This window comes from Mastigoproctus giganteus, chromosome 3 (assembly GCF_048544385.1).
Source record: "Mastigoproctus giganteus isolate SK-2022 chromosome 3, ASM4854438v1, whole genome shotgun sequence".
Classification (NCBI taxonomy): Eukaryota; Metazoa; Arthropoda; class Arachnida; order Uropygi; family Thelyphonidae; genus Mastigoproctus; species Mastigoproctus giganteus.
The window spans coordinates 236,044,599-236,056,667 of NC_143577.1; the positions used below are offsets into that span (position 1 = coordinate 236,044,599).

The 12,069-nt window shown below is 35.6% G+C and overlaps 1 protein-coding gene across 2 annotated transcripts in view; it reads right to left on the reverse strand.

Moving 5' to 3' along the window:
* Positions 1–12,069, reverse strand: part of LOC150088901 (uncharacterized) — a 101,230-nt gene that overhangs the window by 42,721 nt on the left and 46,440 nt on the right. For both annotated transcript variants that reach the window (XM_090370947.1, XM_090370946.1), the window contains exons 5-6: positions 10,689–10,825; positions 8,496–8,665 (exon numbers count right to left, since the gene is read on the reverse strand). In XM_090370947.1, the coding sequence (XP_090227073.1) occupies positions 8,496–8,665; positions 10,689–10,825 (307 nt within the window). The remainder of the gene's footprint in view (positions 1–8,495; positions 8,666–10,688; positions 10,826–12,069) is intronic.

The following is a 12,069-nucleotide window of genomic DNA, read 5'->3' on the forward strand; positions in this document are numbered from 1 at the left end:
ACTTTGTAAGGAGTCAAGAAATAGGGGAGGACGAGATGATGTCATTAGATGTTATATCATTATTTACGTGTATCCCCATAGCACATGGGGTAGAATGTGTGAGGTTGGCTTTACAAAAGGATAATACCTTAAGTGCTAGATCCCCCCTAAACATAGAAGATATATGTGGTGCTGTTGAATTATGTCTTTCTAGTACAACCTTGGTTTTCCAAGGAGTGATGTATAAACAGGTTCACGGCACAGCCATGGGTTCTCCAATCGGCGCTATTGTTGCAAATCTGGCTATGGAGGAATTTGAGAATAGGGTTTTCGCGAGATTGGAGTTCCCTATGCGTAAGTGGAAACGATATGTTGATGACACGTTCACTATTGTAAAGAAGGGGAGAGAGGAAGATGTGGTCTCGTTTCTCAATGGTTTCTCCCCCTTTATAAAATTCACCTCGGAGGTAGAAACAGATGGTACCCTCCCATTTCTGGACATAACGGTATATAGGGAAAGCCCCAGACTTAGAACTAAGGTTTATAGGAAACCAATGTGTAGGGGCCAGTACACACATTATAGGATGGCACAGACTGTTCAACATAAAAATAGTGTGGCCAGAGCACTTTTGGGTAGGGTGAGAACACATTGCAGTACCCCTGAGGAGGGAGAGAAGGAAATTAGGCAAATCACGACGGATCTTATGAGGTGCGGTTACCCCCAGAGGGTCATTGATGAATACAATAGAGAGGAAGAGCCCAATCGGGTAGTTCCACCTGTACCACTTACCACAGTGTATGTTCCCTACTATCCGGGCCTGTCAGATCGCATTGCGAGGATGCTTCACGACTTTCAGACATGCTGTGTGCAGCTTCCGGGCCGGAGGTTGCACACAGTAGTGTCACAGGTCAAAGACCCCATTACTAGGGATTCTAGTAGTGGGGTCGTATATGAGATCACATGCCCGGATTGTGGGGAATGTTACATGGGGGAGACAGGACGGCGTCTCAAGGACCGTCTGGGGGAGCATTCACGAGCGATACGGACCGCAGAGCTCAATAAATCCGCCATTGCCGAGCACTATTGGGAAAAACAACACCAGATCTCCCCCAACAACGCTGTCATCCTTGACTGGGCGCATAGATTCTGGGACCGCAAGTGGCTGGAAAGTCTGTGGATTGGATCCTCTGGTAACAATAGCATGAACAGAGACAGGGGAGTTAGGCTTCACCCCCTTTTTGAGGCGGTGGTTTTGGCCAGAGATAAACGTTTTAATTTTCCATGTCTCCAGACCACTTCCGGTTCTGGTACAAGTGAAAGGAATGCTGAGTATACGCCTGGTCATCCACGTGTGCCGTGAACCTGGTACTTAAGGATGTGTCGCTTAAGTCTCACTATTACTGAGGAAGGAGGTAGACACCTCCGAAAGCTCTAATAGTGTTTTTATCGTCTTTTTTATCGCTTTTATATTTATATTTTAATGTATCTTCACTTATTTTATTTTTGTTATATTTCAGTTTTTTGTAAATATTATTTTACAGTCTTTTTTATCATTTTATTTTATTTTATTTCATTATTCAATCAGTCATAAACGGTTGGTGTGTGTGTGTTTAAAATTGGTAGTATGAATAATCCCAACCTCAGAGGCCTTATTGCAGACACTTCCTTATCCCTGCTAGCAAAATTTCTGTATATCATTGACAAGACACCATGAACTACTCTTGCAGCCTGTCTGCACTGCTCAGAAAACCTCAAATCTGACTGCACAATTAGCCCCAGATCCTTTTCATTCTCCACTACCTGAGTGTAGTACCACCCAGTTGATACTTTACTCTGGGTGTTACTGCTACCCATATGCAGTAATTTACATTTGTCAATGTTAAACTTCAGTTGCCACCTCTCAACCAATCTGCTCAACTTTTCCAGATCCTGTTGCAATAGCATACTATTATTACTATCATTAACAACCATGCCAACCTTCGTATCGTCTGTAAACTTAGACATTAACTCTGATATACCTTCATCAATATCATTGATAAATATGAAAAGCAACAATGGGCCCAACACCAAACTCTGAGGTGGAAAACCACTGATAACATTAGTCCACGAAGAGCAGTGTCCATTGATTACCACTCTGTCTTCTCCCACCCAACCATCCTTTTATCCATTGTAGCAACTTGCCCTTAATGCCATACTGCTCCAATTTGTACAGTATGTCTTCCATGTGCCACAGTATCAAAAGCTTTCCTAAAATCCAAGTATATGATATCAAAATTATTTTTTGCATCCAGTTCTTTTGTGACCATATCATAGTATCCAATCAAATCAGTCAGACACAACTTCCCCTTAACAAACCCATGCTGTGTCTGAACTATAACTGCAGTCTTGTATACAGTATATAGGATACAAGACTGCAGCGAACATTGCTTCCTTAACCAGTGCCTCCATTAATTTCCCTGGAACCGAAGTTAAACTAACAGGTCTGTATTTACTCATGTCACTTTTGATCCCCCTTTGTGAATTGGGGACACATTTGCAAATCTCCAGTCCATGAGGACCTCCCCTGAGTCCAAGGGAGCTTTCATAATTATGACTAAGGGTTTGCTAACTTCCTTTGCTGCTTCCTTTAATATAACTGGATAGATCCCATCCACTCTTTCTTACTGAACATAAGAAATATGTTCAATAAGAAAATGTTTCTTATGTTCAATTTCAATAATTTCTCCTCCACTTTGCTCTCAGTTATTACAAAATTATTTCGATCCCTTGCAAAACATTTCAGGCAACAAGTAAGAATATTCTTAAGTGATTGTTACTGGAATCACTGGATTGGTCATGGAGGTTCCATTTCTTGACTGCTGCCAAGTTCCTTAGCCACCTGACCTTAACCCATTGGATTTTTTTGTGGTGCCACATGAAACAAATTGTTTATATTACAGAGGTTAAAAACCGAGATAACTTGTTAAATCGCAAAGACGAAGCTAAAGCTATTAAAAAAAAAACACAGTACTACTCGCAAGTGCACATGATTCCTTCTCACACCATGTTGAAGCCTGTCACTTGTCACGTAGCAGCACTCATTTGGAACATCTTTTGTGATATTTTCTTTTGATCATGTTTCAGTTTGATTGCAGTACTAATCAATTTCATTTACTCCTGCTATACAACATTACTGAATTTCTAAGTGCTCTTCAATTCATAGCTAAATTTTGGTCAACAAACATTTGTTCTGGATAACCATGTACAATACAAATAATATCATTCAGATACTTAGTAAGAATTAAAATAAAAATGTTTCTAATTAAAGTAAGCTTTTTCATAGTGATTGCTTTTCATAAATTTACTATTATATGCAAAATGCTAGAAGCGGAAATGATATAACGCTCTAACTCAAAACCCATTGCTCCTACTTCAATGGATGTGGATTTTTCTTCTTGTATTTTAATGAACCATTCCCTCAATAAGCATGTAATATATAATTCAAAGTAGTTTACCTCTGTAATATTTGAATAATGGTAATTTTATATGATGAATTAGCTTTTAATTTTTTCAAAATTATCAAAATATTCAATATCTGTATGTATAGAGTAGTAAATTTGCATTGTCATTCATTTAAAAAAAATAATAAAAATTAAAGATACACAGACTGTAAGATTGGACCCATATTTTTCCACAAAATAAAGCACAGAGATACCAGCATAGTGGTGTGCTGGTATATATGCTGCAATAATACACACACACACACACACACACACACACACACACACACACACACACACACACACACACACACACACACACACACACACACACACACACACACACACACACACACACACACGGTGTGAAAAAAAAAGTTAAGACCAACTAATATTTTGAAAACAATGAAGCTTACCAGCTATTTGGATGGAGCTTCTTTGAAGTAGCCTTCTTGACAGTGTATACATTGATTCCAATGCTTCTGCAGCTTCCTGATTGGCTTCTTTTGGAAATACTAGTAGTTCCTGTGTTGCATTCTGAATTCCTGTTATTGTAAATCTGTGACCTTTAAAAGGGGACCTTAAATGAGAGGGGGGATTGCAGGGAAACAAATTCTATGAGTACAGGGGATGGGGAACTACAGTAACGGAGTGCTCTGCAAGAAATTTTTTAATGGAGACTGCTGAGTATGCAGGAGAGCTATTGTGATGAAAGTGCAAATTCCCCAAAGTCCACTTTTCTGACTGTTTTCTCCAAACAACATCACATAATCACAATAGAACTGTTTTGTAGTATTCCTGGTTCAGTGTTCGATATGTGGAACAAATTCATAATGAATAATGTCCTTCGAGTCAAAAAATATGATAAGCACGATCTTCACATTTTATCAAGACAGTTTTGCTTTTTTTGGCCTTGGAGAAGATAGAATGTTCACTGAGAGAATAGGGCTATTGTTTTTGGGTCATAGTCACATAAGAAACAGTGTGCAACAGTAATATTGATGGAATCCTGACATGCAAGAACTTGCTGCTCTGTGATCATCAGTGAAAATGTGAGGCACAAACTTTGCTGGGAGCACTCTCAAATTTTGAATTAAAATTTGATTGACATATCCCACAAGAAATATCAATTTAACTAGTAACTTCACAGTAGTTGAACACTGATCACTCCTGGCTAGATCATGAACATGAGCAACAATCGTTTTTTGAAGCTGAAGGGCAGTCAAACCAAGGATAATCTTCAACAGACAAGTCACCCTCTTTAAATTTTGCAAGCCACTGAAAAGTCTTTAAAAACACCACATAGCATCTTCTCCAAAAATTGTTTTTAACGTTTTGTGGGTTTTTGAATTTTTCCCTAACTTGAAACAAAATTTAATGCAAATTCACTGTTCAGTAAAATCGCTTATTTTAAAATGCAACAAAAGGCATCCAATACTCCTATTTAATATACACTAATTTAGACTAACTCCTGATAAGCACGAGATTCACATGTTACTATGTCGAGAAGAGTCACTGAACATGTTGCAAGAAGCAACTCGCTACAATGCTGCAATTTCAAGGTACAATATCAGTCCCAAAACCTTCTGATTACTGCCTACATATGATAAAGGTCTTGTGACAGTTTTGTTGGTATGTTTATTTTAATAATAGTAATCTGGTTTGCTACTTCAAGAGGATCTAGATAAATTAAGCAGCTAAAATATTTTTTTCCCTGATTATATGCTAACTATATATTACACCTTGTGCAACTATTTGAAAAGTTGCTATATCAGCATCTGCAACTAAACCAAAAATTTGCAAGGATTGGTAAGATATCACATATAACGAGAACTAAAACGAAAAACATTACACTGATCTGTTGGCATGGCTTGAAAATGAGGACAACACGCTCGACCATTTTATTTTCAGTGACATATTTACCTCTTATGTTAGTGGGAAAGTCAACCTTAACACTTTTAGTTTTAAGCAGCCTTAACAAATATCTGCAAAAGGTGAATGACAGCCCTAAAGTTAATATAATTTCTGTGTGAAATACATTAAACTCAAGAAAAGTTAATGGGCTTTAATTTTTCAGTGAAAAGACAGTTAATAGCATTGTGTACCTGGATATGCTTGAGAACTTTCTGTTATTACAAAATGAAGATGACCTGGAAAGAAGAATCATTTTTAATAAGATGGTGTGCATTCCCATTATCTGTTGTAAGTGAGAGATTGTCTGCATATATACAATTCTCAGGTCATTAGATTGGTTATGGCTCTTCCTGTATGTGAAATCTTTATTGCCATAAAAGAATATTACATAAATTAGGCATAATCCACGCAGCACCACAGTAGGGCAGATGTACATAACACAAGTTTGTTCCCTTTACAAAACACACACACACACAGCAAACAGACAAATTACATGTTTCATTTTTCTTTCACCTAAAAATCAGTGAATGAAATCTTAACTTTTACCACAGAATAAACCATTGGACAAAATGCTTAAACACAGTATATTCAAGTTCAGAAATGAGAAGAGAATGAGACTCAATATAAGACTCACTAATTGCATCATTTTAAATTTCATACTCAATATTAAGTAAGAGATGAAGATTAGAGGGACAAGATAAAGACCAGATAGGCAATGCATAAGTAAATAATGGGATAATTAACAATGTAAAATATTTCATCAGGGTAGATTTACAATTCACAAAAAATCACATCACATCTGAAAAGCCACACAAGTATTCTCTTTCTCATAGGAAGACAAAGTAACTTTACAGTTTAAGGATTTACATTTTTTTTTTTAAATCAGGAAGCAAAACAGAATTATTTAAACTAACCTCCAGAAAACAAGGATTACTAAAAGAGAAAAAAGTTACAAATTTTGATTTCTACTAATTGTACTGCAAACTAAATTTTGAAATATAATTAACAAAATCAATAAATTCATTGTAAATACACCTGAACAAATGATTAAAATTAGTAGAAGCAAAATTAGGTATAGCAAAGTTAGAGCACACATCATCTGCATATGAACAAAGTTCTGATGGAGAGAGAGAGAGAGAGAGAGAGAGAGAGAGAGAGAGAGAGAGAGAGAGAAGCAGATAATGATTCACCTTGAGGAATATCAAAACTAATTTACTCTGAGACGAGCTTTATCAACCATAAAAACTACAGTTCTATTAGAAAGTAAATAAGTAAGCCCATAAAAAAAAAATGGTTAGAAATTAAATAAGATGTCTGTAATGATAAAGATAAAGATTCAAACTACTGTATTCGAACTCAAACTGAGTTGAATGAAACAATTAAGTCTGAAAAATGTACAAAATCTCCATTTATGTCCATGTACTTTGAATTTCAGAAATCGGTTAGGCAAGACAGGATACTATTAATGTATTTTTTAACATATAATGAATGGCATCTGGGTAGTCACCACAAATCAGAAAAGCAAGCACTTCTAATAATGACTTCTCAAAGACTTTTGGCGAGACAAACTAATTGCAATTGGCTGATAGTCTATCACACCAGTCTGATAGTCTATCTGGTCCCCATACAATTCTGTATGGGGACCAGTTTGGAGATACATATTGTTGGTTGCCTGAAGCATTAAATAAATCAAGAAGCACACAGATGATTTAACAGCTTGCAACCTTTATTATACAGTTTTATTTTTAATCTTTAACCTTTATTATAATTTGTAATCCTAATTAATAATATTAAGTAGATCATAGACAGAGTTCAAGAAAGGTAACATATTTATCACTAGAAGGATGTACTGTTTTTGTTTGTTATTTGGTTTTTAGGAGCATTAGCAACTAAGGCCATATTGCTCCGGGATATGCAGTGGTCATTCCCTGACCTTTCTGCATCCTCTGTATTTGGTGGTGAGGGGCTCGAACCCCGGTCTAATCAAGAAGCGTGTGCTACGCACTGCTGCTCCTTCCCACCTGGCTACAGAGGCGCCCCCCCCAGAAGGATGTACATCAAACCTAGTAACGCGTTCAGCTATTGAATTTGAAAATATTCAAATTCTACAACCAACTTGGAGCGCGTTGCAGCAGATATGGCTCTATAAAAACTAAATCTGGCAGGTGAAAAATAGGCATACAATGATGTTGAAGGAGAGACAAAACAGTCTTCTTAGCCGACCGGGCTAGCCAGGTGGGTAAAGTGCCTGTCTGGCAACCCAAAGGTCGCGGGTTTGATTCCCGCCTCGGGCTTGGATCAAAATACTGCAAAAAAAAAAAAAAACCCTTGGGAGGTGCATTATGGCCACTTGTTTTGTTTGTTTTGTTTTGTTTTTATTGGCGCATTAGCTGCGGAGGCTATAACGCGCCAAGACCAGGTCGTACATTATGGCCACAGAAGCCTATGCGCCAACAACTACCAAAAAACAAACAAACAAACAAACAAACAAACACAGTCTTCATAGGCTTGTTGCTTGGTTTGAAATAATAAAGACAAATTAGCATTCCACCACGACTTACAATAACTGGAAATGCTGAAAAATTAGTGTCTTTCATGTTCATCAAATTAGTAACCAAACTCAATTTCTTTCTGTAAGAGCTTCATCAAAAATTCATGTTATTATCCACTGTTATAATAATCCATCAATGAACTGAAAAACAGAATTACTCAAGTTAGTTGCTGTAACTGCTGATAGGCTCCATAAAGTGTAGCAGAAAACTGAATTTCATTGGAATATCTGCCACATCACTTCTGTAAACTTGAGGTGCTGAATTTCTTATCACTGTTGTTTTGTTTTACTTTTACGTTAAAAATAAAATCATTATAAATGTATGAAATTTTAATGCTACTTTGTAACAGCCTTGTATTTTTAGCTAAATATAATAGAATGAAATCTCTAAGAAAAATTACTCCAGCCTGATAATCTTTATACCTTTTAATTTTTTGAAACTTGCCTTAAAAAAAAAAAAAAAAAAAACTATCAAGCATGCCATTCATTTCCTATTCATAAAAATACATAAGTGAAATGAGGTGAAGAATTAAAACTTGTATTAACAAAAAACATATTTAAAGAAATTTACCCAGAAGGTTCCATAATACTCCTAGTTTCAAAAATTTTTTCCTGTACAGATGCTTGTGATGACCGCAATGTTTCAATTTTTTCACCATGACTTGCAATTTTTTTACTAGTAATAGGTTTCAATTTGCGCAATGAAGCAGAACATGCCCTCTGGGCAGCAGCTCGACGTTCCTAAAATATAAACACCACTTACATTTATATCTGAATTCAATTTCAATTTTATAAAAAACAAAGTAAGATTATATAATATTTGTTGCAGTTAGGTAACCAAAAATATTCAGTAGGTGACATGAAAAAGTCAATTTAGTCTTAGAACACATTCCAATTAAAATTTCATCAAAAATAAAATTTGCAATGTCTAAAGGAAAATATTATATTAAATAATTCATTAATGAATTAAGCTCCATCTTGTAATTTACAACGTACTTATTACTTTAATAATTACACAATCAATTTAAGAATACTGTAAAATACATATTCTTCCCCAAAACAAAATAATTGCATCCAAATAACCTTTATAAGCTATAGACACCACCAATTTTTTCCTTACAACTACAGTACAATCTCTGAAAGCTCTTACATCCCAAACAAGGTATATTTCTAAACCTGTCAGCAGTCGAATAAATTTTGTTGCATTGGCAGTTGTTGTGGGGATAGAATCTTATAGCCAAAACATTTATGAATATTTCTCCTCAGAAATATCTGTGCAGAGATAAAACAACAATGAATGATTCATTGTTGTTCCCACTTGATGTCAGGATGTAACTCTGTAGTTCAATGTATGTTGCAAATATCTCAGATCTGTTATCAAACTTATATATTATTTAACTTCAGTATTAAAATGCAATTGTAAATAGTCTAATTTTTTCAAGCTACTGAAGTAATTGTAAATAGTTTAATTTTCACAAACTACTGATGAAAGCCCCAAGATGGGTATATATAACATACTTTATTACATTTTTCAATCAGACTGTACAGGAATAAGCCATTATATGTTTTACCTCTACACAGTAAAGTGTTATTAACATCTACACAGTAAAGTGTTATTAACCTCTACACAGTAAAGTGTTATTATGTGTAGATAACACTCTACTGCGTTAGCAGAAGAATACAGCAATATTAAAATGTTATTTCATTCTACTGATTGTCTATCTGTATATTTTCATGGTCAATAATAATAGAAACATTGTAAAACTAAAATACAGGTAGCCCTCGATTTACGTTGGGGTTAGGTTCCTGAGGGACAGGCACAAATGGAACCCTTTATATAATGGAGTCAATCGGAAATCACAGAGTTAGGTTCTGGGCACCAAAAATTTTACCTACCACTTTGCATCAATTGTTTTATTTTATTAGTATTTTTCATAATTGTAGTAATAGTCTATGAAGGCATATTCATAACCCTACACACACATTAGCTTTCACCAGATTCTATTCTCCAAATATTGCACTAGGATTCAATTAACTACTTTTACCAGACATGGCGTGTCTTTATTCTGTTAAATTAAAAACTTTATAACATGATCGGAAAAAACTGCACACTGCTATCACTATTATTATTATTTAATTTATTAATAGCACAATTAATAAAAAATGTTAGCGTAATAAATTTACAACACATGTAAATAGCGTAAACAACAACCAACTGAATGCTTCACCGCATGGACCTTCACTACTTGCATCCACGAATGGTTACTTTGAGGATGGGAATCTTGCTCATCTCTGATACGAATGCACTAATTGCTGATTGGCCCAGACTGCCCTAAATCACGTGAACAGTGCATGATACATAGCACAGTATGATGCCAATAAATTGTGTCTAATGATTTTAAACTTTCAGTTTATAAAAAAATTGCAAAAATAAATAAATAAAAATGCCGTTGTGGTTAGTAATTGGCACTATTGCGAATCGGTGCAAATCGGACCAGCGCAAAATGAGGGCTACCTGTAGATGGTTTTTGCATGGAAAATTAAAAAATTTAACATGCATTAAAAATACCAACTACTGACTTATAACTACTATATTAATTTTTGTGGCCTGTGTTACAACAGACATTTTTTGGAAATTATTTTGCCACCCTCATGTGCGTGCGTGCACGCACACACAAGTGAGTGAGTACATGAAAGATGACTAATGTAAACCAAACTTTTTTGATGAAACCATCCTAGATGGCAAGAAATCTAGAAGATTTACCTGTAATATCTGAGGAAGAAGAAAGCTGACTGCCCTTGGTCCTGGCCTACTGATACTAAAATCACTAGAAGAATAAGTTTCCAAATCTGGAACTTTTTTAATGGTGAAATGTGATGACTTTGCATTCTGATGTTTTGCTGCAAGAACAAATCAAAGATTTTGATTAAGAACAATCATTTTTCATGAAAAGTAAATGAAATAACATACTGAATGGATATACAGTAAGTCCCCGACTTAAGTAACTTTGGATTTACGTAAATTTTTTTCTCTCTCTTTTTTTTTTTTTTTTTTTTTTTTTTTTTAGGATTGTAAAATTTAAAACAGTAAAAAAAAAAGCAATCGATAACAACAAACACAGCATGCACAAATTGCACCAGTGAGATAAGGAGTAACAAACTTAAAATACAGGAAAGAATGTTTTTTTATATGACTAAAGATTTCAGTGAAGGGGGGACACACATTTCGCCATAACGTAAAAACCCACAGAATTCCAGCTGTCAGTATTATCGCAAATGCAGTAAGATCGAGTTTACTACCCATTTATAATGAAAAAAGCCCAATAAAACGGAAAGTACAAATTGTCTTTATTGTTTTACGGTAGTGACTCCAGAAATGTGCTTTAGTAAAATGTGAACATGTGAGCTCGTGTGAGGTGATAATTAGTATATTTTATTAACATCTTTTTATTTCCACATCAGTGGGCACCCCCAGAACAGCCTGGTTCAGCTAGAGGAGTTTCATTATAAATATTCAAGGCGATTACAATGACTGAATTAAAAGAAAGGAAAACACATTGTATTTACAAGTAAGCTAACATATAATACAACACTGAAGTTTCAAAAATGTGAAGGTGGTACCAGTCAATAGTTGTAGTTTATACGCTTCTTTCAGGGTGTCCTGTCTGTAGCACTTCGAGCTGCACAAAGCTGAGGCATCAATTCCGAGGGAGTTATATGATCTAAATATTTCCCAGAAACACTGATCCTAGGTGTTGCACGTTTTGTAGTGAAAATCTAAGACAAGATGCTGCACTGCACCAGGTTTGTTTGATGGTACAAGGGTTTGTTGTCACTTCCCAGATGTCAGGTGAATCAATTTGGCCACAAAACAGTTGTGCCAATGTGCGCAGATTCCTTTCCTTGATGATTAGCATTAGCATTAGTAGAGGCATTTGATGCAAGAAAGCAAGCTTATGCAGCATCAGCCAAAAAAAAAAAAAAAAAAACCCACTTCCACTTCACCTCGTTCAAAATACCTGTCCAGCTGAGCCTTAAACTTATTTAGGCTATCAACCTCCACCACAAGGGATGGAAGTCTGTTCCACCAACCAACCACCCGCTGGCTAAAGGCAAATTTCCGCACGTCTATCCTACATCTGTCT